We start from the raw sequence: 27792 nt of genomic DNA, 5'->3' as shown, positions 1-27792 counted from the left end.
GGTTTTGAATGCAATCCAAATCCTCAGTCTGATTTTACATGACTGTGGTCTAATTCTGATTTGTATTTGTCACCACTTTCAGTAGCAGACATTAATTCAGAAACATTAATTCAGCAGTTTTGCTTGGAGACTGGAAAGGGAGATTAAAAGGACTAAATCTGTCAAAGGTAAAAGTACCTGCAGCTATCTGAGATAATCATAATATTCAAGTGTTGAGATTAAATAGCAGATGATGGTTACAACTGATGGAAAGAGCATACAGTGGTTGCCAGTGAAATCTTTGCATTGTAAACTTCTCCAACAAACACTTCATCACTTTCTTCCATTCTGCCTACTTATGTATGGAAAAAGTGCCCTCCTGGAACTAATTAGTAAGGTCTTTCAAATCCCTCATTAAGACCCACCTCTGCTGCAATATCTGCAGTACCTACAAGACTCCATGCCACTAACGCTATGTTACGTTGGGTAAAGTCAGGATAACTGTAAGCTGTGCACATCATTAGTCTATGAACACCCCATGATGATCTTACTGTTACCTTCATCCCTTCTTCCCTCCTATTGTTTGTTATGCTCACTTTTTGCATCTTGCTTCAAATTAGAATGTAAACTCTTTGGGACTGGGACTATGTTTCTAAAGCAATGGGCCTCCGATCCTGATTGGAGCTGTTGTAACATCTACTGTACAAATAAATAATGATAATCCATTTACAACTCTGTATGGTAAAACAAATATGTTAAGTGCACCGGGAAAGAGCCTATGAAGATCATGAGGACAGGTGAAATGTGCTGTTTGTGAGAAATGGCACTAAAAAAGTAAGCAGTGGTACTTTGTATAACTGTACTTTCCAAATGATTAAGATGTAGCCCCATGGAATCCAAGTTTGAGCTAACAAATACATGAATTACTGTGTTTGGGGGGCCATATGCAAAGAAGAAGATTGTAAACTGTTGACCTGGAGGGTAGGGATCAGCATTCACGTTGCATTCCTCGTCAATACCTGGCCTGGGCTAGCTAATGATCCAACCAGTGGACCAAATTCAGTGATGAATCCTGGTTACAAAACACGTTGTGAATACGCTAAGAAGACTGCTGACTTGGCACAGGTGGTAAAAAGTGCTCCAACCACTGATGCTATTGAATCCTTCCGATGACTCAGAAAAAAACCCTGTATTGTGACCTGAGTAACAAAAGTGGGCAGACAGTCAAAACTGAATGAGCCAGTTTCATCCACACCATTCCTTTTGACTATTTCCACTAGCTAACCAGCATTATTTTGACCTGCTAGGATCTGTAACTCAGTACCAAAAGGGACAGACAAATCTCAAGGAATCAGCATGGACACTGGATTTTCATCAACTGGCAGGTAGAAAACATCAACCAATAAAATCAGCAATGTTTATTTCTTAAGGGACATTCATGTCCATAAAGGCGATGAATAATTTTGGGTTTAAATGCAAAATAAAACACAGAAAAAAAAATAAAAATGTGTCTAACATGTCAGAAAAAACGTCCTTCACCAAATTTGTATTTTTTATGCGCCACCATTTAAGGTTTTATTTATTGCAGTAACAAAGCCCATTATATATGAAAAAGGAAACATCTGCAGTTAGAACTGGGTGAAAGTTTTTAGATTAATAGTTTCTTCATCAAAAAATGCAGTTTCAGGTCGACCAAAATGACTCGTTAATTCAGCAATTAGTTTTGGCTGAACAATAAAAATGACTTTTTTTTTTTAAAAAGCTCAAAATGTTTTGATTCAACATTTTCAAAACAAAACATTTCTACTTCATTTCAGAATGAGGCTTTGGCATGAAATTAATCAATTCCCAGGCCAGAAAGTACCATTATGATAATCTAGTCTGACCTCCTGTATAATACAGGGCATAGAACTTCCCCAAAATAATTCCTTGAGCAGATCTTTTAGAAAAACATCCAATGTTGATTTTGAAATTTTCAGTGATGGAGAATCTACCATGATCCTTGGTAAGTAGTTCCAACAGTTAATTACTCTCACTGTTCAAAATGTACTCCTTATTTCCAGTTTGAATTTGTCTAGCTTCAACTTCTAGCCATTGGATTGAGTTACACCTTTCTCTGCTAGACAGAAAAGCCCATTATTAAATATTTATTCCCCATAAGGTAATCAAGTCACCCCTTAACTTTCTTTTTGTTAAGGTAAATAGATATTGTGACAGACTCATGGAGTTCAAAGGAATGTTTTCTAATCCTTTAATCATTCCTGTGGCTCTTCTATGAATCCTCTCCAATTTATCAACATCCTTCTTGAATCACGGGCACCAGGACTGGACACAATATTCCAGAAGCAGTTGCACCAGTGCCAAGTACAGAGATTAAATAAATCTAGCAACATTTTATTTTAAAACCAAAATAATAGGTAAAACACCCCCCCAAAACTAAGCAAAATGAAAAAAAGAAATAATTTGGGGCCAAACAAAATATTTTGTTCAATCTGAAACTTGTTTTTTTCTCTTTTTATTTGTTTCAAACAAACAAAATTTTTCCACTTCAGGTGAGCTTGGAATGAAATTATTTTTGGATTTTTTGGTTCACACTCAGCTCTACTTATAGTAAAGTCAAATTAATTCATTTCAATGGCAAAAATATGACTACTTACAATTAAAATTGCACTGAATAAATGTCCATGATTCCCCACTGAGGCACTAACTTGTTATGTGAGATATCACCCTTCATTTATTTACATTCATAATTATGAGCAACATTCACATTTTTTATTACTTGATTCTGAAATCTTACAAACGAAGGCCCCAATTCTACAATCAATAGTGCACTGGCACAGCAGTCCACCTTCATGCTCTCCACTGCAGGATTAGAGCCTAAAGGCCTGATCCAAAGCACACTGAAGTCTATGGGCAAATTTTCATTGACTTCAAATAGGCTTTCAATCAGGCGCTTTAAGGGTGCCATCTTTCATTCCCTACTCAGGTAGGGCTTCCACTGAGGTCAGTGGGAATTCTACCTAAGTAAGAAGTGCAGCGCTTCACCCTAAATATTTAAATGTATCCTTTCCTATAACTGAAGTCAATTACAGAAGATCCACTTTAATGAGAAAAAGAACAGAAATGAGAAATATATACCACAGATGAGTTTTTACAATACAAGTGACGTCTAGACTTTTTTGTCTCAGTGTAAAAAGATGCTGTGTTTGGGGTTTTTTTGTTTTTTTTTTAATTCCTCTTCCAATGCTGGAGAATGATCTGCAGAAACATTTTTTTTAAATGTTCAGCAGCATTCTTATGACTCAGTATTGACAGTAGTGATAAATAAGAAACATGTGATGATAAGATTCTAAGGCCCCCAGTGCAGCAATGCACTGATCATGTACCACGGGGATATGGATAGATTTTCATATGTAGTTAAGTGCCTTGCTGAATCGGGGCCAAATCACAGCCTTTTTCCGTCTCAAAAATACTAATAAATTATATGGACACATGCTGACATCTCTTATAAACAGCCATAACAAGGCAATGTTATTACCAGCACTGCATTTGCCTAAGATATCAATAATAGGCCACTGAAGGCTTTAAAGATGACAACATGTGCACAATTTAATATAGAGAATTTTTTCCAATGATTTTCTTATTTCTAACATTGCAAACGAGTAATAATAATTTTAAAAAATCAACTGAAGACACCTGCGGATAGTTTCTACTAAACATTGTTTTAGATCAGTCTTGACAAATGATAGAATCCCATATTTTAAAAAGAGAGATTTTGTAATTTGCAGCATACAGATTTGTAGCATCACGAATCACATGTTTTCACTGCTGTTTAGATTTTCAGTTTCTCTCTCTTGCTCTGAAGTGATTGGTTCTTCTTTCAATAAAGTGCTTAATTGCTTCTGTGCACATGAGAGGAATAGTTCCAAACTACACAGGCTACGTTGGCGGACAACTTGATCGAGCTGTTGGAAAAAACAAGAAAAAATTAATTAGCAAAAAAACTAGAAATAAATACCAAATTGTAAATAAAACCATTTTGAAATTAAATACATTGAGTACATGCAGGATTTTAATGATACAATGAAATTTAATCACATGTCCATATATCTGATTTTCCTCCAGCTAAAATGAATAAATGGCTACCCATAGTTATTCAACAGCTGTCGGTGTTTGTTAGATAATATTAAAATGTACAGATTATTACATACTTTGGGGAATCTTACACAGACATAGTACTGTAAATGCTAGATGGTTAGTGTCTTGGTCTGGGCAATTTTAAGTTGCCAGCCTAGCCACAGGGTATACACAAAAACATTACTGGGTTTGGTCCCTTGTAACGAAGATCCTGTCTTTGACAGACTTCTAACACATCACTTTATTCCCTTTCCCATGCACTGTTAGCAGTTCCTAAAAAGATAATAATCAATGGTGCATTCTCTGAAGTGACTAGTCAGTATTTCCTCCAAAAGAACAGTCAGATTCCAGCCAAATTACATGACAGTAAAGATTTTTTATAGTACAGTCAGATAATATAAAATATTAAATATGGCTTAAACAATCTGTAAAAGTGTTATGAAAGTTTATTGCACCCTGAATGAATTCTGAAAGAAACAGGGGTTACAAAACTACCACCAAATAGTTATGATATTCCAGCCTGGATTTGGTTTCAAAGCCACCTGCCTCCTTCCAAAGCTGCATAATGGATAACTCCTTCCATTGCTCCTTCCTGATTTGAGAATATACTAATGGCAATATTTGTGTCCTTGATGTAGTATTCTAGGTTCCTTGAAATATCTCTTCCTTGACAATAATGTGCCAGATCATCAAGTGGTATCAATCAGCAGAGCTTCTTTGAGCTCAATGGGACTATATCAGTTTATGCTAGCTGGGAATCTGAACTCAGATGTTTCACTTAAAAATTCAATTCTGAGTTTCCACCTATTCTTTAAAATGCATTATTTTATTGGATACCCATTGTGCATAAAATCCAAAAACCAGTGTAAACGGGTAAAACTTGATGGATAAAAATCTTGGCTCCACTTAAGTCAATTGAAACCAATTTCAAAACTTCCATGAAGCCAGGATTTCACTCCATAGTCCAAAAAGAGGTTTATTAAGAGATTGTATATGGTAGAAGAGCGATACTTAAAGGAGAAGAAAAGGGTGGGAGGAGCAGGAACTAACACAAAAATGTGAAATAAAGCACCACCATTTATATCACTGAATAATCTCCCCCTTAATATACAGTTTTAGCCATTCTATTTACCGAATCCACTAAAATTATTATTTGGGTTGTTTGTGTAAAATAACTTCTTTATAGTTATTGCAAAGAGGTGAAGGACGTTCCAGACAATATCCAAACTGCTGACCTGGGTTTGACGGTTAAAACCACTTGACCCAGCAACAACTACACAGTTTCTTAAAGATGAAAGGCTTGTTCTAATGATCCCAGAGTCTTTGAAAATTCCCACTGGTTTTGATATAAAAGACACCACTTCTACAACAAATTGAACACTGCATCTAAATGCAACTGAAACTACCCGCGAACACTTCACTTTGAATTTGCTTGATGTATTTTTGTTGGTCAACACAGCAAAAGCAGTACTAAACATTTTTTATTCACTCACTATCTCTATTCTGCATGTTGCTGGATTCCCCTCCATCCAGGCTGTGGGGAACTCAATAATTCATTCCACTGAGGGCAGGGCCCGCTATGATAAAAAAGGTGGGGCAAAGTGACTTATTTGCCCCACAGTGTTGCATTTGCCAGGACATAAATGAATGACACAGTAACATGGCTTACAAAAATATATTTGGAACTTCTGAATGTTATATTATTAGTGAATAAAATGAATAGCAGAAGCCCTATCATTTATATCTTAGTTTTTTTAATATGACGCAACTAATATAATAGCCGAGCAATGCTTTCAACACAACCTTCTTTTGGGCAGCCATATTTCAATTGAATTTATGTATAATAAACTCCTGGGGCTAGAGTGAGAAGTAGTGGTATAAGTCTAATGAGACGTGTAAAGTTATGCCACTCAAGAGAAGTAGGTAATGAAATTCAGAAGAAATCTAATTTTGTACCACATCTGGCAAACTGTGGTGCGCCAGTGAGTAAGCAAGGTTTTGAACTATAATCAGCTTTCTAACAGTCATGCAGATTGCTCATACAGCTGTAATACTAGCAAAATACCAATATGAGGCCATGTGGCCCTGGCAGGCCTTAAGTGGTTAGCATCTGCAAATGGCCATGGTTTATGAAAATATATTATATGCACCACACATCTAGCACTCATAGATTTAATTATAGCTTTCAACAAAAACCTCAGATCCTGTGGTATGTTTCAGAGTATGTATTTAGACAGTTTGCTACCCATCAGTTGCCATAATGCTAACACAAATGTTTGCATGAGTGCTATATTCTAATAGATAACAGCTTTTCTATTTTAATACATAGTGCTATGCCAGCCCAATGGTACCGTCTAACTTGTCTTTGAAAAATGCCTTTATGATTTAGTTACAATTTTGACTGAATGAACTATGATAAATATACAGGTTGTCATGAATCTGTTCCTTGATGTTCCTTCTACTCTCTTGCAATGCAAACGAGACTCTTGCTGAAATACTGTTTCACACAGTGTCATCTTTCAGCAGCTCTCAATGTCTCTCATAGCCCACCCAAACTACATCTCTTTTTCCTAGAAGCTACACCCGCCTTAATCTTTCCACCAGTATCGTACAACAGCTTCTACGTAACTCCTCTCATTCTGCTGCATCATGCACATCTCTAGCTCCTAAGGAACTTTTTGCCATTCTCACTAGTAGTGCAGATGCCATTGCGCCACACACTGCCAGATCTGAATTTAGTTCATATGTTATAAGGGGTTTTCAAACAGATCAGGTTCAAATTCATTTCAAAGATCTGCTGATATAGTTTGATAACACCCATTACAGACAAGCCATCAGAGGTGTGCATGTGGCTGGACCTAGCCCAGAGCAACATAATCCCCAAAGCAGCAGTGGTTAGTGGGGGCAGGGTAGACCAGGGAGCAATATGAAAGCAAGAGCTCTCACAGCTCATTCCTCTGTGGATCTGGAGGTGTCCTTTTGGTAGTCTCTATAGTTGGAACATCTTGTCCCCCTCACCCCTTCTGAAGTCTCCCCCAAACCTTCAAGAAGATTTGTAGAGCTCTCTTCATAGGGAAACTTGCAGTAGTTTTCTGTGCCTCTTATCTTCTCCCTTGGTTTCTCCATAGGAAGGAGAGATATAGCTCAACTTACATAGGACCATCTGATATGGCTAGCAAAGAACATTTGGGACCCATTTCTCTATAAATATCACTAGGTCCTCATATTCTGCTCCCTCTGATAAGACATAGTTGGATAAGCTTAGTATGAAACTCATTTTTAACAGTTTTTCCTTTACTCCACGTATGGCCTATCCTTTAATAAGGTATTCAGCTAAACTCCCCCCCCCCTCCAATCTTTTCTTTCAGCCTGATTGTGCAGATTGTTTCATGTAAACCAAAGCAGCCCTCCAGATGTGTGATCTGTGACACAATGGTGTTACCTTTCTTATCCAAGGCAGCAATCTCACACTGTGTACTTGAAAATATATTTATTTCACAAAGTATTAATGTAAATACTTCCTGCATGGAGTGGTTTGGGTGTATCTGAACAAACTCAGAATTCTTTGGCTTTTGAGATAGAGGCTTTGATTTTAAGAGTCTCAGGTGAATTAGCCATACGTTTGGAGATTTTTTTTGTTGGGTTCAATTGGTTAATTATTCACCATTTTTCATAAGGAAAGTTTATTGCTTGTTAAAAGTTTTAAAGTTTATGTAAACTGAGTAAAATAAGAGATCAGAAACTCAGTTGTCTCCTGTCTGCTCATTTTATGTGTTAGCTTTGCCTTCCCATTAAACATTACATTTTTAAACTCTTTCATGCTACAGTAAATGACAAAGCACTGTGTATAAACACTTAGCTTCCTCTTATAACATGAGACGCATAATAAAATGACGCTGGCTTTGAAAATGGTATATATTTCAAGTACATTCAAGAGGAGAATATTTCCTTTAAAGCAGAAATAGGCCAGGAAGAAAAAAAACAACAAGCAGCGTTGTTATGCAATATATTGCTTAATGAAATGTTATCCACAGTCAAACAAATTTTAATAAATAGTGCTTTCAACATCATGGTGCCTCAGCTAGCGAAATATATATGAAATGTGAAAATATGTAAGTAGATCATTTTGAATGTTGTTTTTCCAAATAGTCTTTCCTCTATATTTTTAGATTATGTTCACTTCATGGAATGATCTCATTATTTAAATAAAAATAAATGGACATCTGGCAAATTCACAGACTGAATGTGACTCATGCAAATATGATCAGTATGAATAACACCTATTTGGGCTTGAGCGTTCACCCACCCAAGAAAACCCCAGAGTTCTAGTTCTGCAGACACTGAAAAACGCATGAGCTTGATGATCTGGAACTACAACAGCATGGAGTGATTTTTCCACCCATTGCCACCATGGTTAATACTGAGGAACATTTTATCTTCTGCTTACAACTGAAAACTATCAGGCACAAAGTCTCCTGGTTCTGTACAGTGCTGCCTTCTTTTAACATAGAGCTATTAGGTACTGTTTTCACAAAATCTCTCTCACACTCCTTGCATTATTGTTTTGTCTGAGCACTTTTTTTTTTTGACACTCACCAGCACCATTTTAATTGTATAAAGTTCTTTTTTCTTGAACTTCTGTGACTATATCACAATCACTTAAGAGCTAAATTATTCTCTCTGATGTGCAAACGTGGCACTCTTTGAGAATTTGGCTGTAATTGTTAATAGCCATAGCAACATTGTTTCCTGACTCATCAGGTGCCATTTGCCACTGGAGTTTCCACAACAAACCACAGCCCTTCAGTTTCCAAAAATTAGCTGACTCTAATAGCACATTCCAAAAACATTCAGCTGCTGTTTTTTCCTTCTGTTTTAACCTTCACCCCAACTTTGAGGCCCCAATATGATTCTACAGCCTGCTGGCCAAAGATGACTGGATGGAACTCCCTGTGGAGACATCTACATCACTCTTTGACCACACACAAGGGTTTGCTTTTGAGCAATGTGAGGCATGCCCAGAGGATGACCATGATGCCTCGGCAGAAATCCTGTCCTTGGAACCAAGCAATTGAGTTGGGAAATCAAACCTGGGGCCCACAGATGGCAGCATATAATACTGCCACTAAGTGATTGTTCTGGCTCCAGCTGCTCTATTTTATTTGGTGTTGATCCATCTTACTATTTTGCATCACTTAAAATACATAGCTTAAACCAAACTCTATAATTATTCTTAGCACAAAATTCTTCTTAGTGTATCTGCTTGTCATTCACTTCAAATTTACCATAAAACTGTGTGAAAATCCACATGGCTGATGTCCCAGGATGAAATTACTTTCTACTGCTTTACATAAAAATCACAGAACATGCATACTTTTAATGCTACGATCCTCCTCACCCTTTAATACAGTTCCTGACAGGAAATATTCTCCATTGCTTTCTCTATTGAAGGCCTTCCTACCTGATTAAGAATTTCAGATTACTAAAGAACAGGAATAACCAACTATTATAGCACATACATGTTGTGTGTTTGTAGTAGGTTATATATATCAAATGCAAAATAAAATTTTAAGCCTGAACCAAAGATTACAGGTGAAATTCTGGTCCCATTGAAGTCAATGAGGCCAATTTTGCCATAGACTTTAATGTGGACAGGATTTTACCCTCAATGGTCAATAAATGCAAAGTTAAGGTAGCATGTGTATCCTTAACTCTGTCTTTTGCATACAATCATTGTGATAGTCTTCAAACATAACCTAAGAGATCTAACAAATGTATTTGGCAATAAGCTTTCATGGAATGGAAAATACAGTAGGAAGATTATAGAGAGAGAGAGAGCATGAAAAGATGGGGGTTGCCATACCAACTCTAATGAGACAAATCAGTTAAGGTGGGCTATTATCAGCAGGAGGAAAAAAAACTTTTGTAGTGGTATTCAGGATGGCCCATTTCAAACAGTTGACAAGAAGATGTGAGTAACAGGAGGGGGAAAATTAATATGGGGAAATAGCTTTTAGTTTGTGTAATGACCCATCCACTCCCAGTCTTTATTCAGGCCTAATTTGATGGTATCCAGTTTGCAAATTAATTCCAGTTCTGCAGTTTCTCGTTGGAGTCTATTTTTGAAGTTTTTTGATGAAGAATTGCCAATTTTAGGTCTGTAATTGAGTGTCCAGGGAGGCTGAAGTGTTCTCCGACTGGTTTTTGAATGTTAGAATTCTTGACGTCTGATGTGTCCATTTATTCTTTTGCATAGAGACAGTCCGGTTTGGCCAATGTACATGGCAGAGGGGCATTACTGGCACATGATGGCATATATCACATTGGTAGATGTTCAGGTGAATGAGCCCCTGATGGTGTGGCTGATGTGATTAGGTCCTATGATGGTGTCCCTTGAATAGATATGTGGACAGAGAGTTGGCAACGGGGTTTGTTGCAAGGATAGGTTTCCGGGTTAGTGTTTTTGTTGTGTGGTTGCTGGTGAGTATTTGCTTCAGGTTGGGGGGCTGTCTGTAAGTGAGGACTGGCCTGTCTCCCAAGGTTTGTGAGAGTGAGGGATCGTCCTTCAAGATAGGTTGTAGATCCTTGATGTTGCGCTGGAGAAGTTTTAGTTGGGGGCTGTAGGTGACGGCTAGTAGCATTCTGTTACTTTCTTTGTTGGGCCTGTCTTGTAGTAGGTAACTTCTCGGTACCCTTCTGGCTCTGTCAATCTGTTTCTTCACTTCAGCAGGTGGGTACTGTAGTTGTAAGAACACTTGATAGAGATTCTGTAGGTGTTTGTCTTTGTCTGAGGGATCAGAGCAAATGCGGTTGAATCTTAGAGCTTGGCTGTAGACAATGAATCGTGTGATGTGGTCTGGATGAAAGCTGGAGGCATGTAGGTAAGTATAGCGGTCAGTAGGTTTCTGGCATAGGGTGGTATTTATGTGACCATCGCTTATTAGCAGTGTTGTGTCTAGGAAGCGGACCTCTTATGCGGACTGGTCCAGGCTGAGGTTGATGGTAGGGTGGAAATCGTTGAAATCTTGGTAGAATTCCTCAAGGGCCTCCTTCCCATGGGTCCAGATGATGAAGATGTCATCAATGTAGCACAAGTAGAGTAGGGGCGTAAGGGGATGAGAGCTGAGGAAGCATTGTTCTAAGTCAGCCATAAAAACGTTGACCTACTGAGGGGCCATGCGGGTACCCATAGCAATCCCGCTGACTTGAAGGTATAAAATTGTCCCCAAATCTGAAATAGTTGTGGGTGAGGACAAACACAGGCACTGAAATCTTTGACTTCAGTGGGTTTTGGATTACACACAGGCTGGTGTTATTAAACTGTTATAATCTTTATTTATTGAATTTTATCTATTTTATTATAATATGGACAAGCTTTCTTTATTGTAAGTAATGCCATATTTTGATTTTAAAGTTTTGCATGAATTCATCCATCACAGCAGTAATATTTGGCTTTTATCTAAAATATATTTTTCAACCTCTCTGCTACTTACACATTGCTGTTAATTTTTTAAAAGTTGCCATTTTTAAATCAATTTTCCTTATTTCCTTTGTAGTTTCCATTATTTGAATAGCAATAAATCCAGGCAGTGCATTTCTGAGACATTATGATTCTTCTTGGGTGGTTGAAGTCTTTGCCCTTCAGCCTTGTGCCTCACAATTCACAAAGTGTGCAGTAATCCCTTGGAAATGCACTGTCTGCTGCATCTTACTGCTTAAGGGTATGGCTACACTTGCGAGTTGCAGCGCTGGTGGACGCTTTCCAGCGCTGCAATTAGTAAGTGGCCACACCTGCAGGGCACATCCAGCGCTGCAACTCCCTGGCTGCAGCGCTGGCTGTACACCTCACTCAGCATGGGGAATAAGGATTCCAGCGCTGGTGCTGCAGCGCTGGTCATCAAGTGTGGCCACACACCAGCGCTGTGATTGGCCTCCAGGGTATAAGGATGTATCCCAGAATGCTTTTATAAATTACTCTTTGTTTTGTTATGCAGCCTCTCTTTGTTTTGTTGTGAACTCCGTAGCTCCGTTGATCCCGGAGCTGTTTATCTACAAACACAGCTCCTGTTTGCTGTGATCAATCTGTGAACAATCAAATGAGATAATGAGGCAGGCAGGGAGTGAGTGTTTGCTTGACAGAAACAGCGGCGGTAGAGGGGAGAAAGGGAGTCGTGTTGGCTGCAGGCTGTTTGCAGTTAAGAGTTAAGGGTAAGGGATCGGGAACATGTTCTGATTTTTCAAGTCAGGAAGCTAACACACAGTGTTGGCTTCAAAAATCCACTCTCTCTCTCTCCCCCCGCTCCCTGTCACACTACGCCCCACCCCACCCCCCTCTTTTGAAAAGCACTGTTGCTGCCACTTGAATGCTGGGATAGCTGCCCATAATGCATCACTCCCAACAGTGCTGCAAATGCTGCAAATGTGGCCACACACCAGCGCTGGTAGCTGTGAGTGTGGCCACACACCAGCGCTGGCCCTGCACAGCTGGACGACCAGCGCTGCAAACCGTAAGTGTAGCCATACCCTAAGAGACTTTGCATGTACTGTACTGTGAATTGGCTATAGATGCCAAACTGTTCAGCAGAACACGATACTGTAATTGTGGATTTATAAGCACCTTTTCATATTTTGAGTTGGAGGTATCATTCCTTAACTACAAAATCAATTATAGTTGAGGAGCTTGGTACAATTTTTATAATTGTACAATTTTTCATCACTATCCCACACTAGTGAATGAGTCTGTCATGGTGCTGAAAAGTCCTGTAGTTGGAAAAGTTCAACCATATAATTATATTCTCTACTAAAATTGTGGGCTCAGAAAGCTTTCCCACTGCATTAACATATGAACTACTTCCCACTGATTCAACAGAAGGGCTTTTAAATAAAACCCAACAACCTAGCACATTAAATAGAGCATATGAAAAATTACTACCTTGAGGAACCTGCAAATCTATGAGTTGGATGAGAAAACAATGGACTACTTCCTCCCTTTTCTATAATGTACAAAAACGAAAATAGATCCAGATGGCACATGTGTGTAGCAGAGTTTACTTTGCAGTTAATCCCAGAACAGGACATTTTTGTCTGTCCACCTGTGAATTTCCACTATTGATAACACTTTCTAAGTATATAAAAACAAGGTTCTTCATGGCTGTAATTCATACTGTATCTGCTACACATTAGAAAACCATCAGTGTTCAGGACTGAACTGTTTGGAAAAAAAATTATGTTTAACAAATTATATTGCCATATGAAAATGTTTCTTTCTCCTTAAATAAATAATGCTGCAACTTCTAAACCTTAAGGATTTTATGCTCTGCACTTGATCAGGGAGGCCATTAAAAATAATACCATATGTTGGAGACATCTTTAAAACAGATTTGCCTAGACTGTGAAGGTGGTGGGAAAACACCCTGTGTCAACCCTCTCAGAAACTTTTCTGTCTCCCAGTTGAGCACAGGAATGTAAGAAAACACTAATTTTCCTTCCTCATATAAAGAGGAAAATTTGCTTTCAATTAAGGAAACTTATTGGGTGCACAAAGGAACTAAAAATGGTAACAACCCTGCCCAGAAGATTGCAAAAAGAGAAGAATGGGATTTACAAAAATAAACAAAAATATCCAAGCAATCGAGTCGGGGAAACACATTAGCTAGCTGTGAGGCAACCCTTTTATTTTCCATGCATAATACTTCAACGGACACAACTATCTTATTTTCTAGACACTAGTTCAGGAACATGGGCATTCTACAGATGAGGCAGGATTTCTGACTTAGCAACTTAGTTTTTGAGGGTGCAATTTGGAAGAGTTACCATAGTTTATTTTAGTAAACTGATCTGGTTATAAAGAGAAACATAAAAATAATAAACAAAATATAAATATTTAGGCATCTCTGACATTCTATTTATAAGAGTGACAAGGCAGGTGAGGTAATATCTTTTACTGAACCAACTTGGAAGTTACAAGCTTTTGAACTACAGAGAGCTCTTCTTCAGGTGTGGGGACTGAAGCAGTGCCTGAGCTAAATGAGTTGGGACAGACTGTGAAGCATAAGAGCTAAGGCATGTTGAAGGAGTTCACTTGAAATGAAATAGACTATAAGAATTAGATTGTTATGCAAAAGGGGTTTAAAGTGGGCCATTGAGGGTTAGCAGGCAGGTGTGTGTTACAAAATGTTGTAATGAGCCAAGAAACCAGTGTTCCTGATGAATCAATGATTTTTAGTGTTTATCAGCATTATGAATTTACGCTCCTAAGCTTGCCTTTTGAAGGAGCTGTGCAGGTTTCCTTTGAGGACTAATACTGAAAGATCAGATATGAAATGATCGCTTTGTGAAAAAATGTTAGCCCATGGGTGAAAAGAATTTCCTTACAAATTAAGGCCTTGACCCTGCAAACATTTACACATGTACGCAAATTCACTCAATCAAAAGGGACTATTCACTTGATTAAAAAGTTACTAACGTGTGTAAAAAGTTCACAGATTTTTGAGATAGTCCTTATACCTTAAAACCGGAAATACCACTATAACCAGTAATACCTATACTATAGAACGGCAGTGCATGCCCCACTGTTGGTTTTTACAGGATCATGGTCTAATGTCCAACACATAGAGTTACTAGGTATCTGGTTTTCGACCGGAACGCCCAGTCAAAAAGGGACCCTGGTGGCTCCGTTAAAAGTCCAGCTGGCGGTGAAGCAGAGTTAAGGCAGGCTCCCTGCCTGACCTGGTTCTGCATGGCTCCTAGAAGTGGCCGGCATGTCCGGCTCCTAGGTGCAGGGACAGTCATGGGGACTCTGCGTGCTGCCTCCGCCCCGAATGCTGGTTCCGCAGCTCCCATTGGCCAGGAACCGCAGCCAATGGGAGCTGCTGCAATGGTGCCTGAGGGTGCGGGCAGCACACATAGCTCCCTGGCCCCTTGCCTAGTGGGTGTAGGGACATGGCAGCCGCTTCCAGGAGCTGCATGGACCCAGGGCGGGCAGGGAGCCTGCCTTAGCCCCACTGTGCTGCTGACTGGGAGCTGCCTGAGGTAAGCACCGCCCAGACAAAGCCCGCACCCCAACCTGCTGCCCCAGCCATCCCGCACCTTAACTCCCTCCCAGACCCCGCACCCTCCTGCCCCACCTGAGCCCTCTCCCGCACCAAAACTCCTTCTCGGAGCCTGCACCCCACAGCCCCTCCTGAACACCAACCCCCACCACCGCAGAGCCCCCTCCTACACCCCAAACCCCTCATCCCCGGCCCCATCACAGAGACCGCACCCCCAGCCGGAGCCCTCACCCCACTCCTGAACCCCAGCCCTTTGCCCCAGCCTGGTGAAAGTGAGTGTGGGTGCGGGAGGAGCAAGCGACGGAGGGAGAGGGGATGGCGTGAGCAGGGCCTCAGAGAAGGGGTGGGGCATGGGCAGAGCCTGAGAAGGGGATGGGGAAAAGGTGTTCGGTTTTGTGCGGTAACCTTACCGCATATGAAAATGTTGACCAAAAGTAGCATGATCTTACATCAATTTTCTTTAATGTCAAGTCTACATAGTCCCTGAATTTTAAATCAGACATTAAAGCTCTGATTGCATGAGATAAATTAACACAGAAGAAAGAGACGTTTTGCAGCATGAGCTTTCGTGGGTGAATGCCCACTTCATTGCATCCGAAGAAGTGGGCATTCACCCACGAAAGCTCATGCTGCAAAACGTCTGTTAGTCTATAAGGTGCCACAGGATTCTTTGCTGCTTTTACAGAACCAGACTAACACGGCTACCCCTCTGATACTTGACAGAAGAAAGAAACGATCATGCATTTTAAGAGTTTTTGTTGCTACAAATCAGAAGCAACACATTGGTTTTCTAATAGGTCAATGTACTTTCCTTTCCAGTTGTTATTCAAATTCTTATCTATCCTTTCGTTTATCAATGTTGTAAATCCAGCCAATTTTCTCTACAATATATGACTGTACTGAAGTGTTTTTTCAGCCTCCTACGATATATAAACAAAATTATTTAGCTTGACTGTGACTGTTCTGAAAAAATATTATTCTCTAGGGTCCTGATCCTACACCACTGAAGTCAATGGGAGCTTTGACATTGACTTCAAGGGGACAGGATCAGGCCTTTCATAATCCTTGAAAATGTGACCCAACAAGCATTGGCAAAGATAGAGTTCCTGTGCATAGAACGTTATACATACTGTAACTTTTACATATACATAGGGAAATTCTATTTGATGTCTATACAAGACATTTGTGTAACTTCTAAAAAGCAGGGCTCTTACAACAGTCTACAGTATTCTCAAGCTTTCAGAGAGACAGACCATCCTTGGATATTCAGGTGTTTTGGGGGATGGCACAAGAAAGGCAGGGACGTCATTATTGTAATTTATACTTAAAATAGCAAAACCAAGTGGTAGAAACCACTAGCCCTGTCTCCTCAATTATTTGAGTCATAAAACATAAGGTAAAGATGGAAAGCAACAAATAGAGAACACTCACTCTATAATATCTTTAGATATTGCTGCAGTGGAACACAAATTTTCTGTAAGGTAAATGGAGCAAAAAGGAAACATATGAACAATATGATGGCCTGATGACACACATCCTAGAATACTCAAGGAGCTGACTGAGGCGATATCTGATCCATTAACGATTATCTTCAAAAAGTCACAGGAGATGGAAGAGATTCTAGAGGACTGGAAAAGGGTAAATATAGTGCCCATCTATAAAAAGGGAAATGAGAACAACCCAGGGAATTACAGACCAGGCCACTATGACCCCCAGATCCCTTTCCACAGTACTCCTTCCTAGGCAGTCATTTCCCATTGTGGCAGAGCTCTGACCTTGCTCCTGTGGGTCCTGCACTTCTAGGTGGTTTATGCTAGCCTCAGTGGCTCACTGTGACCCTCCACGTAGCCCTTTTCTCTCTAGGGCCAGGGTTACAGTCTACTGAGCCCTTTTCATCATAGGCCTGCAAGGAGGTTGGTGAGAGAACTCCCACAGTCTCTGTTCAGCCTCCTGTCCTGACAGGGACCTGACTTCCCCTTCCAGGAGATGTTCCTGTAGTGGTGGGTTGGGGGGAACCCGGGCCCACCCCCTACTCCGGGTTCCAGCCCAGGGACCCTAATGGTAACAGTTGTTGGCAGCCAACCTTTCACTGCCAGAGTTGCTACATTTCCCTGGGCCACTTCCCCACAGCTTTCCTGCTTCTCCCTTCTTCACCCTTACCTTAGGGCTCCTCTAACGATGGTTTTAGGGTGTCTTCAGTAGCCAGCCCTTCAGCCGCACTTCCTCTCCTCTGGCTCCCTGACTCCCCTGCCTGACTGGAATGAGCCCTTTTTATAGTATCAGCAGGGTCTTAATTAGAGTCAGGTGGTCACATTAACTGAATGGCCTCACCTGACTCTTTACAGGTTAATTAGAGTCAGGTATTCTCATTAGCCTGGAGCAGCCCCTGCTCTGGTCAGTCAGGGAACAGAAAACTGTTAATCCAGTGGCCAATATATATGCCTTCTGCTATTCTGCTGAACCCAACTGGCCTGGGTCTATCACACCATTTTGTATGTGTGCAACTGACTGTTCCTTCCTAAGTGGAGTTCTTTTCATTTGTCCTTATTGAATTTCATCCTATTTACTTCAGACCATTTCTCCAGTTTGTCCAGATCATTTTGAATTTTAATCCTATCCTCCAAAGCACTTGCAACCCCTCCCAGCTTGGCATCGTCCGCAAACTTGATAAGTGTATTCTCTATGCCATTATCTAAATCACTGATGAAAATATTGAACAGAACCGAACTGTAACCAGAAGGAGTACTGTGGAAAGGGATCTGGGGGTCATAGTGGATCACAAGCTAAATATGAGTGTAGACGGGTCGGACTCACCCCTGCGGCGCCTCCTGCTGGTGACTCTGGGAATTAGCTCGTTCCAGGCAATGGAGCGCCCTCTGCAGGCTGGTGATCCACCTGTCCTCTGGCCCCCGTGTCCTTCCCTGGACCCGGTGCCCTTTCACATGGGGTGCTGCCCCCTAGCAGTAACCCCTTTCTCACTGGGTCTCCCCTCCTTGGGGAACCCTCACCCTCTATCCCCACCTTGCCTCAATATTGGCTACTGCCAGTCATTGTCTAGCCCCACACTCTGGGGCAGACTGCAGTATCAGCCTACTCATCACAGGCATGGAGGTTTTGGACCTGCTGCCTTGGCCTACCCCTGGGCTGCCCTCTGCAACCCCCAGTACCTGTTGGCCCACTGCTAGGCCGCAGCCTGGGGCTTTCTAGGCTGGAGCTCCCCAGCGCCTCAGCCTTTCCCCAGCCCTGCTTCACCCTAGGTACCTTGCCTATAGCCCCTGCAGCCAGGCCCTTCTTCCTCTTCAGGCAGAGGAAGACTGTCTGGGCTTCTGGCTTCCCTGGCCTTTTTTATAAGGCCTGTGGCTCAGTTTGGGGCATGGCCCCAGCTGCAGCCACTTCCTCAATCAGCCCAGCCTTGAGCAGCCGCTCTCAAGCCCTGCCAGGCCGCTTTTAAACCCCTCAGGGCAGGAGCAGGGTCCACCCTGCTACAATGAGTTAATAGTGTAACACTGTTACAAAAAAAGGAAATACCGTTCTGGGACGTGTTAACAGGAATATTGTAAGCAAGACACGAGAAGTAATTTTTCTGCTCTACTCTGTGCTGATTAGGCGTCAACTGGAGTATTGTGTCCCGTTCTGGGTGCCACATTTCAGGAAAGATGTGGACAAACTGGAGAAAGTCCAGAGAAGAGTAACAAAAATTATTAAAGGTCTAGAAAACATGAACTATAAGATTTGAAGAAGTCGGTTTGTTTAGTCTGGAGAAGAGAAGGCTGAGGGGTGACATTTTAACAGTTTTCAAGTACATAAATGGTTGCTAAAAGGAGGAGGGAGAAAAATTGTTCTCATCAAACCCCAAGGATAGGGCAAGAAGCAAAGAAGCTTAAATTGCAGCAAAGGAGATTTAGGTTGGCCATTAGAAAAAACTTCCTAACTCTCACAGTGCTTAAAAAATGGAATAAATTTCCTAGGGAGGTTGAGGAATCTCTATCATTGGAGGTTTTAAAGAACAGGTTAGATAAACACCGGTCAGGGATGGTCCATATACATATATATATTGCAACAGGCACGAATTAAGGGGATGAGCATCTCCTGTCTATCTATCTATCTTAGGCACTTATATAGCCCCAATCACTATAGTATCTGAGCTCCTCACACTGCCTAATGTATTTATCTTCAGAGCACCCCTGTGAGATAGGACAGTGATATTAGCTCCATTGTACAGATAAGGAACTGAGGCTTAAGAAGGCTAAGTGACTTACCCAAGGTCACAGAGGACGTCTCAGGAGCATCCTTCCTACAAAATACTGAGGGCCCTGAACTATTGAGGCATTTAATGGGGCTTGAGTGTTCTCAGCACCTTGCAGGACTGGGTGCTAAATCAGCTGCAAAACCTCCTGAAGGCTTTTATTGCTCTGTTGATCAGTGTCAATTTACAATACAAATACAGTCAGGCCAGGATAATGCATTCAGGGTACTTCATCTGCATTTTCCTTTAGTATATTTAAACAAATACATTATATTAGCAAATGAAATAGAGAAATCGAGTAATCTGACTGGCTGACAGTGAGTCATGCTCACACAGATGTGTTACAATAATTCTACTTGCATAATGACATCATCTTATTTAAATAATAGGAATCACTATTCCTGACTGAAAAGCAAACAGCAAAGAAAGATTGATAATGATTTATTTTATTATTGTGTAAATGAGAGTTGTCAGGAAATACACTAAGCTAAAAGGTACAAATTACTTTATAGTTATATTATTTGCTTCCAATGGAGCTATATACTAAGTAAAGGAACCATGAAATATCATCCAGGATTTGGCAATCACAACATAAATCATATCACCATTGTACAATGCTACTACTCCTTTGCATTAATCACCTGGTCTCAAACTGGTTTACAAGTATTACCTAAAAATTACATTAACCCTCCGATGTACATAAGGTATTTATTGTGCTCACAGTTCACTTGTCTCAGAGATAAAATGTGGCAGGTGTTAACTGTTTCACAGCAAAACAGCATCATCAGTTTAGGTTAGGAAGTGAAGTGAGGAAAAATGTTATATTCATCTGAAACTGTAAGGATGATTTTAGGTGGCATAATTTGGGGATTGGTCCTTCTTTGAGCAGGGGGTTGGACTAGATGACCTCCTGAGGTCCCTTCCAACCCTGGTATTCTATGATTCTATGAAGCTTATATGAAACATGATACAAGTATATCAGTAGTTCTCAAACTGTGCTCCATGTAAGTGAAATGGCACTAGCTCTCTTCCATATTTCTAGTTGCTTAATTTAATTTTGGGGGAGGGATAGCTCAGTGGTTTGAGGATTGGCCTGCTAAATCCAGCGCTGTGAGTTCAATCCTTGAGGGGGCAATTTAGGGATCTGGAGCAAAATAATCTGTCAGGGACGGTACTTGGTCCTGCTGTGAAGGCAGGGGACTGGACTCAATGACCTTTCAACATCCCTTCCAGTTCTACATTTCTATGCTTCTATGAATTTAGTTACCTAAGTCAGCATATACCCATAACATTGATGTTAACACCATGCTTTCACAAAAAGTGCCATGGCATCTTCACTTGACCACATTATCATAGAAATACATGGGTGGAAGGCCCCTTGAGAGGTCATCTAGGCCAGACCTCTGGGCTGAGGTATATCTAGAGCATCCCTGACAGTGACTATCTAATCTGTACTTAAAACCCTCTCACGATGGCCATTCCATGACCTCCTTTGGAAGCCTAGTCCAGTGTCCTTATACTCAAAGTTTTTCCTAGTATCTAACCAAAATCTCCCTTGCTGCAGGTTAACCCTGTTACTTCTTGTCTTACCTTCAGTGGACATGGAGAACAACTGATAACTGTCCTCTTTATAAGCACACATATTTGTAAACTTATCGGGTGCCCCTTCAGTTTTCTCAATACTAAATATGCCTTTTTTTCAACCATTCCTCACAGGGCCGGTTTTCCTAAAGCTTTTATCATATGTATGGCTCTCCTCTGGACTCTCTCCAATTTGTTCACATCTTTCTAAAAGTATGGTGCCGAAAACTGGACACAGTATTCCAGCTGAGGCCTCACCAGTGCCAAGTAGATGTTATGTCATACCAAAAAACCAACAGCAAAGTGACCCCTAACACCATATTGGGGCATTGTTTCAGTACTGATCTAACTTAGAGGGAAGAATTCTTAAATCAACAGCATCACTTTGACAGTTACGTGTTTCCAATGGACTTTGGAATGACCATGCTTATCTTGTAAGATCTGAAAGGATCATAGCACAAGATAGTATACTTGCAGGCACAGGATTGCATGAGACCACAGAAAATGCCTAAACCATCTCTTCACATATTAGATCCTTTCAAAGAATAAGAGTGGGTTGGGTTTACATTGGGTTCCAGGCTTGGCCAAGAAAACAAAATCTCATTGCTGCAGTGAATCTATGGTAAGCCAGCCTTTGCAAAGGGGGAATTGCATGTGTATTAAAACAAGATGTCCGAGCCCTAAAATTTGGATAACAGCAAAATACATTCTATTATTCATCTATGAGACATTTGTATTTTTGAGATCACTTTGAGCTTTGGATTCCTCTCTCAGCACTGGTGAGACTGTAGCCACAAGCAAAAGCAGCACCATTTTTATTGTAATATTTACTTTTTATTGAAAAAGCAAGATTGGGAGTATTTCATGCCAAAGTGAAACAAAGTTCAGTGCAGCTGTGGGGGAAGCACTCTATAAAGCTGCAGCTGCAACAATGTCATCAAAGAAAAGACCTCCTAGTTTTAAAACATAAACAGATAGAGTGCCTGTGGCTCTCAGCAGGTCATCATTCATGACACCACAGGAGAGGTTTCTAGAGCAGGAGGAAAGATCCATAAGCAAAAAATAATAATCTACAGGCTTTAGACTCTAAGGACTCTAATCAACTCCAAATTGCTTCTGAGGATGCCAGCCAGCAGAGACTCCTGAACTACGCAACTATAGCATATTCTCAGAGAAAGCTTTCCCTTGGTATTACTAGGCTGATCAAACCTGCACCTTTCCAAGAATCAGCTTGGACTCAAAGCAACACCACCAGGTGACATCCATCCTCAAATGGAAGGCAATTCTTTACCTGGATGAAGTAGCATGTTTGAAGTAGTTTTCACTGGAAAAAAAATCCAGCTAAAGAAAAAAATACCATTGGAATTTAGAGAGCTCTGTCAGGTACTTTAGGTCAGAAATTAAATGGTGTAAAAAAAAAAAAGATTTAATGAATCATATCAAGACACTCAAGCATTAAGCTAAGTGCTTAATTGGAAAGAAACCAACTAGTTTTTGAAGAGTCAAGTACAAAAAGTAAATAAGCAGCATAAATAGTGAAAAGGATATAAGATTTTTAAAAATGTTCAGTTTAATCATCTATTTAATACTATTACTGACGCAGGTAAAGACATTTGCTTCTTAAAAAGGTATATACATTTTTAAATACAACAGCTCTCTCTAGTTTTAAAGCGAGCTTGATAAAGCCTCTGTTCCTGCTTCCATGGACTTCACGTGAGCAGCATCCTATTGCAGGAAATAGGAGGACGGAAAATAAATTAGAACATATCTGGCTGAGGCATACTTTCCATTTCCATTTTTAAACAACAGGGCAACAGAAGAGTAAAAAGAATAAAAATAATTGGAAGATATCCACGAACCAAAAAGATTTGACTGGAAATTTATTTTAAAAATTGCAAGTAAAAAGAGTTATAAAATGCTTCTTTGCTTTCACTTGTTCAAAGTTGATCAGCTAGGACATAGCTCTCAAATAAAGCTTTGTCAAACATGGAAAAGTAGGTGAAAGTTAAGCTATTTTTGTAACTGTCAAAGTTGACAAAATAACAAGAAATTTAAATAGTTGACAATACTGAGGTGAAAGTTACGTGGCCCTGTAAAGGGGCGTTGTGAAAATAAGGTTCATGAGTCTGAATGTACAAGAACACTGTAACAATAGATTTTGGCCTAAATTCTCTCCTCCAGTGTGAAGCTTGTGCACAGGGCTATGTGCTAGGTAGTTGTGCAGTAGATGAGAGAAGATGAAAAAAACAAACCCTTCCTTAGCCCCTGCCAATTTGGGTTGGACATATTCCTGGAGGTTTCATCACATGATATAATCCTTAATTAAAGATTAATCTTTGATTCCTGGAGACTCCAGGGCAATCTTAGAGGGCGGGCAACTCTACATAGCTACAGTGACCTTTATACCTCCTTCTCTGCAGGTGCAGGATCTCTATAGTAGTGGATCTTCTGATCCCACTCCTAGCCCATCCATACTCTGTCCTGTACCCTGGTTTATAGGAAACTCCACAAAGCAGGGCTCTGTGCTGTGCAGCAGAGTGAACCCCTGCCTGGCTCAGTACATCTGACTCCCCCACCAAGTGGTGGAAATGTAGCATTTCCACTTATAAGGGGCTCCTCTGAACCTATAGAGGAAGTGACTGGATTTGCCTCTTTGGGCCCAATCTTGCAAGCACTTACTACTGGATGTACTCGCATTGAAGTCCTACATCTGATCACAGAAAATGACTATTTATTTCTCTTCAATGGATTGACATACAGCAGTATGGGTTACTTCTGGACTCAATTCAATTTATAAAACTAATTTTTATAGTGTACCTAGCAAGCAAACAATGACTTAAAACAGAAAAAAAATCTACAGCTGGTCAGTTGAGTATAGCTTTAGATACAAGTGAACATAACTGTACTTTGGACATGAGTGATAAATTAAGAGCACAAGAACAGTCATACTGGGTCACACCAGTGGTCCATCTAGCCCAGTATCCTGTCTTCCGACAGTGACCAAATGCCAGATGTTCCAGAGGGAATGAACAGAACAGGGCAATTACTGAGTGATCCATCCCCTATAACTGATAACTTATAACTAAATATCAACGATAAAATAAAATCAAGGAACTCAAAAAGATAGAAAGAGGATTACACTTTACCTTTACACCAAATATAACCAATAAATAAGTAATCTTTAGTATAAGGTGTAAAGGTGTCATACAATTTATTATCTGTACAGAAGTCCCTTTATTAGCTGACTACTCTAATAGGAATGGAATAGCCTTATGATTCATAAATCACAAGGGACCACTAGTGAGTAGAGGAAAAAACCACACACACTAAAACTTTTTTTTTCATTTTTAAATATATGAAAATGAACCCAATTCCAACCTTTTTGGGTGCTTGTATGACGTTTAAGGAAAAAGAGGATTTTATTCATAGACTCAACAGTCTAACCCTCAAAAAGTTAAATACCCTCTCATAATCCCTCCTCTAGGCCCTCCAACACCATCGTCTTCAAGTAAAGGATAGAGCTATTTTATTGCATAAATAAGACAAATGTTGTGGAAGTATTTATTTTAACTATTTTGGTAACTAGAACCTTTTTTTTTGGAAATATGTAAATGAAATTGGCTCTTGAAAGAGTAACTCACATAGCTTTCAGTGAAATATCTTTTTATAATATCTTTGTAAGGCTCATGTTTTCTGCTGTAAAAAAAAATCATACAATTTTGGAGTCATACAGCAAACAAGTTAGTATAAAGAGACCATCTGTTACAAAGTTGCACATAATGGAACAGATCCCCAGATATGCCAGAGTAGTACTTGATGTGTGTGTGGGGGTGGATACATAGGTAGATTTATGTTGGTCTCCAGTTATGCCTGACACATACCCTCCCTGCCTCCAATCACTCATTGTGTCCAGGGGGTGGGGCGGAGTGGGTAAAATCAGATGGAGGATTCCCCATTTGCTAAGGGAATCCTCAGCTGCAGCTTTAGCTCAACTTTTAAATTCCCTCCGTGCCATTGGATGGTGCAAACAGAACTTAAAAAGAGGATCTGCCCTATGACTGAGAAAAGAGAAAATTATAGATGGTTTACGCAAAATTAATTAATTCAAGTTGATCATGTTGGACTGATTAAACTTTGAAATGATTTATGCAGTAATGTGGATTACATCACATTAAATAAAACATTTTACAATTACTGTCATACCCGCCAATATATCTAAGTTTATGTACTCAAAATAAAGTCTGAGTGAAGGAATGTCAATAGTTTACTTTGAATTATATGAATTGCTGGAATATGTTGCTGATCAGGATATGCAAGAGAACAGAAAACATGGAGATAGATTTAAAGTGGAAGCCTTCAACTTTACTAATATTTACTTTAATAACAAAGGGGAGCACCTAATTCTCACCACCCTACCCCCCAATACCAGACATTTAACTTGAGTCCAGTGCAGTCCTCTTCATGCTATATAACCAATAGTTATAGGTGGATTCAGCCCGCTTCTTAATGCTCTTGTCCTCATTCTGCAAGGGGGAATGAGGGTACTCATGAGGGCTTCCTCCGTTTGCAAAGACTTACAGTCTCCTCCAACCCTGACATCTCTTACTCATGTATGCCTCTGAGAGCTGCATTGCACAACAGCCACAAGTTGTGAGAAAATTACTAATTCCTCTTACTAAATGTACAACTTTAAATGTTTGCCTACTCTTTTATTAACCTAAAAATGGGCTTCCAGGATGATGTGAGAGGGAACCTCCCCGCTGCCAGACACCATGTCAATCCTGTCTTGAGGGAAAAATTCCTTCCTCATCTCCCAAAAAACCAAATTGGTCAGACCCACAGCATATGAGAATCACAGTCAAAGGGTAGGCAGGGTGGGGAAACAATGGCAGGAAAATGGCTGCTATTTGCCCATAATGGCTTTACATACAGAAATGGAGAAGGGCAGAAGAGCCCATTAGGTCTCTCCTCCCCACATGGCCTGGTAAATGGACAACGGGGTGGTGGTGAGGTAACCTCTTCCATTCCCTTATCTCTCCCCTTTCAACCCAGGCACAGTCACCATGTGCATTCTGGTTGAAGGGGAAGGAAGGGAGCCAGAAAAAACAAGGTTCCAGAGCTGCTCGGCTTACCCCTTCTTTCCCCGATGCAAGAGGCTGCCTACCCTATGCTAAGTATCAGAGGGGTAGCCGTGTTAGTCTGGTTCTGTAGAAGCAGCAAAGAATCCTGTGGCACCTTATAGACTAACAGACGTTTTGCAGCATGAGCTTTCGTGGGTGAATACCCACTTCTTCAGATGCAAGTCTTGCATCTGAAGAAGTGGGTATTCACCCACGAAAGCTCATGCTGCAAAACGTCTGTTAGTCTATAAGGTGCCACAGGATTCTTTGCTGCTTCTACCCTATGCTAGTCTGATAAACAATCCCCCCCGCACTGAAATATGGGTGAGGGGCATTGGAGGAGCATAATCTGAAAACCCTTATTCATATGAACAGTTTACACCAGTGCATGTTATATGATTTCGGGTTGACAGTCCGAAATCCAGAGTTTGTGGATCTCACAGTAATTTTCTTGATGCATGTAAAGGTTATAAATACAACACAGCTACATGACAATGAACATAGCTTTGACACACCATGATATCCAACAGTCATCTTACTACAGAAGGTTGCAATTTAGTCTGCCATTCCCCACCCCATTTTGATTGGTTCTGCAGTCTTTTCCTCAGCAAAATCTCACTTTCGATCAGTGTTTAGCCTGAATAATGAGTAGAAAATCAGTCTAATTCTTTGTAGATTAATACAGCGGAGAGACACACAAAAGAATAAATGGAACAGCTTTTACTTGTTTTAAGGACAGAATTTCATATTTTTGTAACTTTATTATAGGGCATTTGTAATACACACACACACACACACACACACACACACACAGGTTTTCTCATATAGTTTCAACTAAATTACTCAAGTCAGCATGATTTAAAATTAAATCAAATTAAAATTAAAATTAAAATAATTGTGTATTTAGTCATTCCTGTCATGTTTTATAATAAACAAAAACAAAGTGTACAGAATTAATGTATTTTTCCTGCCCATTGGCATAGTTTCACTTCTATATTGGGGGGGGGAGGCGAGAGGGGCAGCTCCAGTCTGGTCAATGGGGCCACACGTTATGGGGGAGGGCAAATTCTGTGTCTACCAGAGGCTTGCAGTTTGGCTGTGTTCCTGACCCCTGCTTTTTTATTTAAAAAAAATTAATAAAGATCCAGTAGTACAGCTTGGAGATTTATGATGTGGTATGAAATTGCGGCAGATAATGAAATGAAAGAGAAGCCCACAAACAAATGCTCAAGTTAGCAGCTGTATATGCTGAAATATGTCTCCACCTAGCAGGGCCTAGCAACTGGAATACTGTACTCTCTCAACATTGAGAGCCATCGATTTTAATTTAATATTTGAAAATGATCATGATAATACCAAAAGTTTTATGGACTAGAAGGCATTTCCTAAGCATGGAAAATCTTAAGCCAATTTCTCTATCATACATGCACACACAGCACACTGCTTCAGCATGCCTTGTTCAATGGGGAGAAAACAGGGAGAGCCAGGTGCACCAACTCATTTTACACTACAATGTTACATAAATCCCCTACTTAATGCTTTGGGTTTATATTGCTCTTTGAGCTGGGTAAAGGAGCAGTTTGAAAATGCTCCTAAAGCCTCAATGTAAATGTTTCTTTAATCCTATTAAAGCCACAAAACAGGCCCAGCTGAATGAGCAGGAAAATGAGCTGAAGAA

General features: G+C 40.3%; 1 protein-coding gene across 6 annotated transcripts in view; it reads right to left on the bottom strand.

Annotated features, from left to right (window-relative positions):
• Positions 1-2410: 2410 nt before the first annotated feature.
• Positions 2411-27792, bottom strand: part of CCDC91 (coiled-coil domain containing 91) — a 341433-nt gene continuing 316051 nt past the window's right edge. For all 6 annotated transcript variants that reach the window (XM_044996321.1, XM_044996330.1, XM_044996304.1 and 3 more), the window contains one exon: positions 2411-3944. In XM_044996321.1, coding sequence (XP_044852256.1) covers positions 3792-3944 — 153 coding nt within the window. In that variant the 3' untranslated portion in view covers positions 2411-3791. The remainder of the gene's footprint in view (positions 3945-27792) is intronic.

The sequence above is a fragment of the Mauremys mutica genome, chromosome 1 (genome assembly GCF_020497125.1).
Source record: "Mauremys mutica isolate MM-2020 ecotype Southern chromosome 1, ASM2049712v1, whole genome shotgun sequence".
Taxonomy (NCBI): Eukaryota; Metazoa; Chordata; order Testudines; family Geoemydidae; genus Mauremys; species Mauremys mutica.
This window is presented reverse-complemented; position numbering and strand designations above follow the sequence as displayed.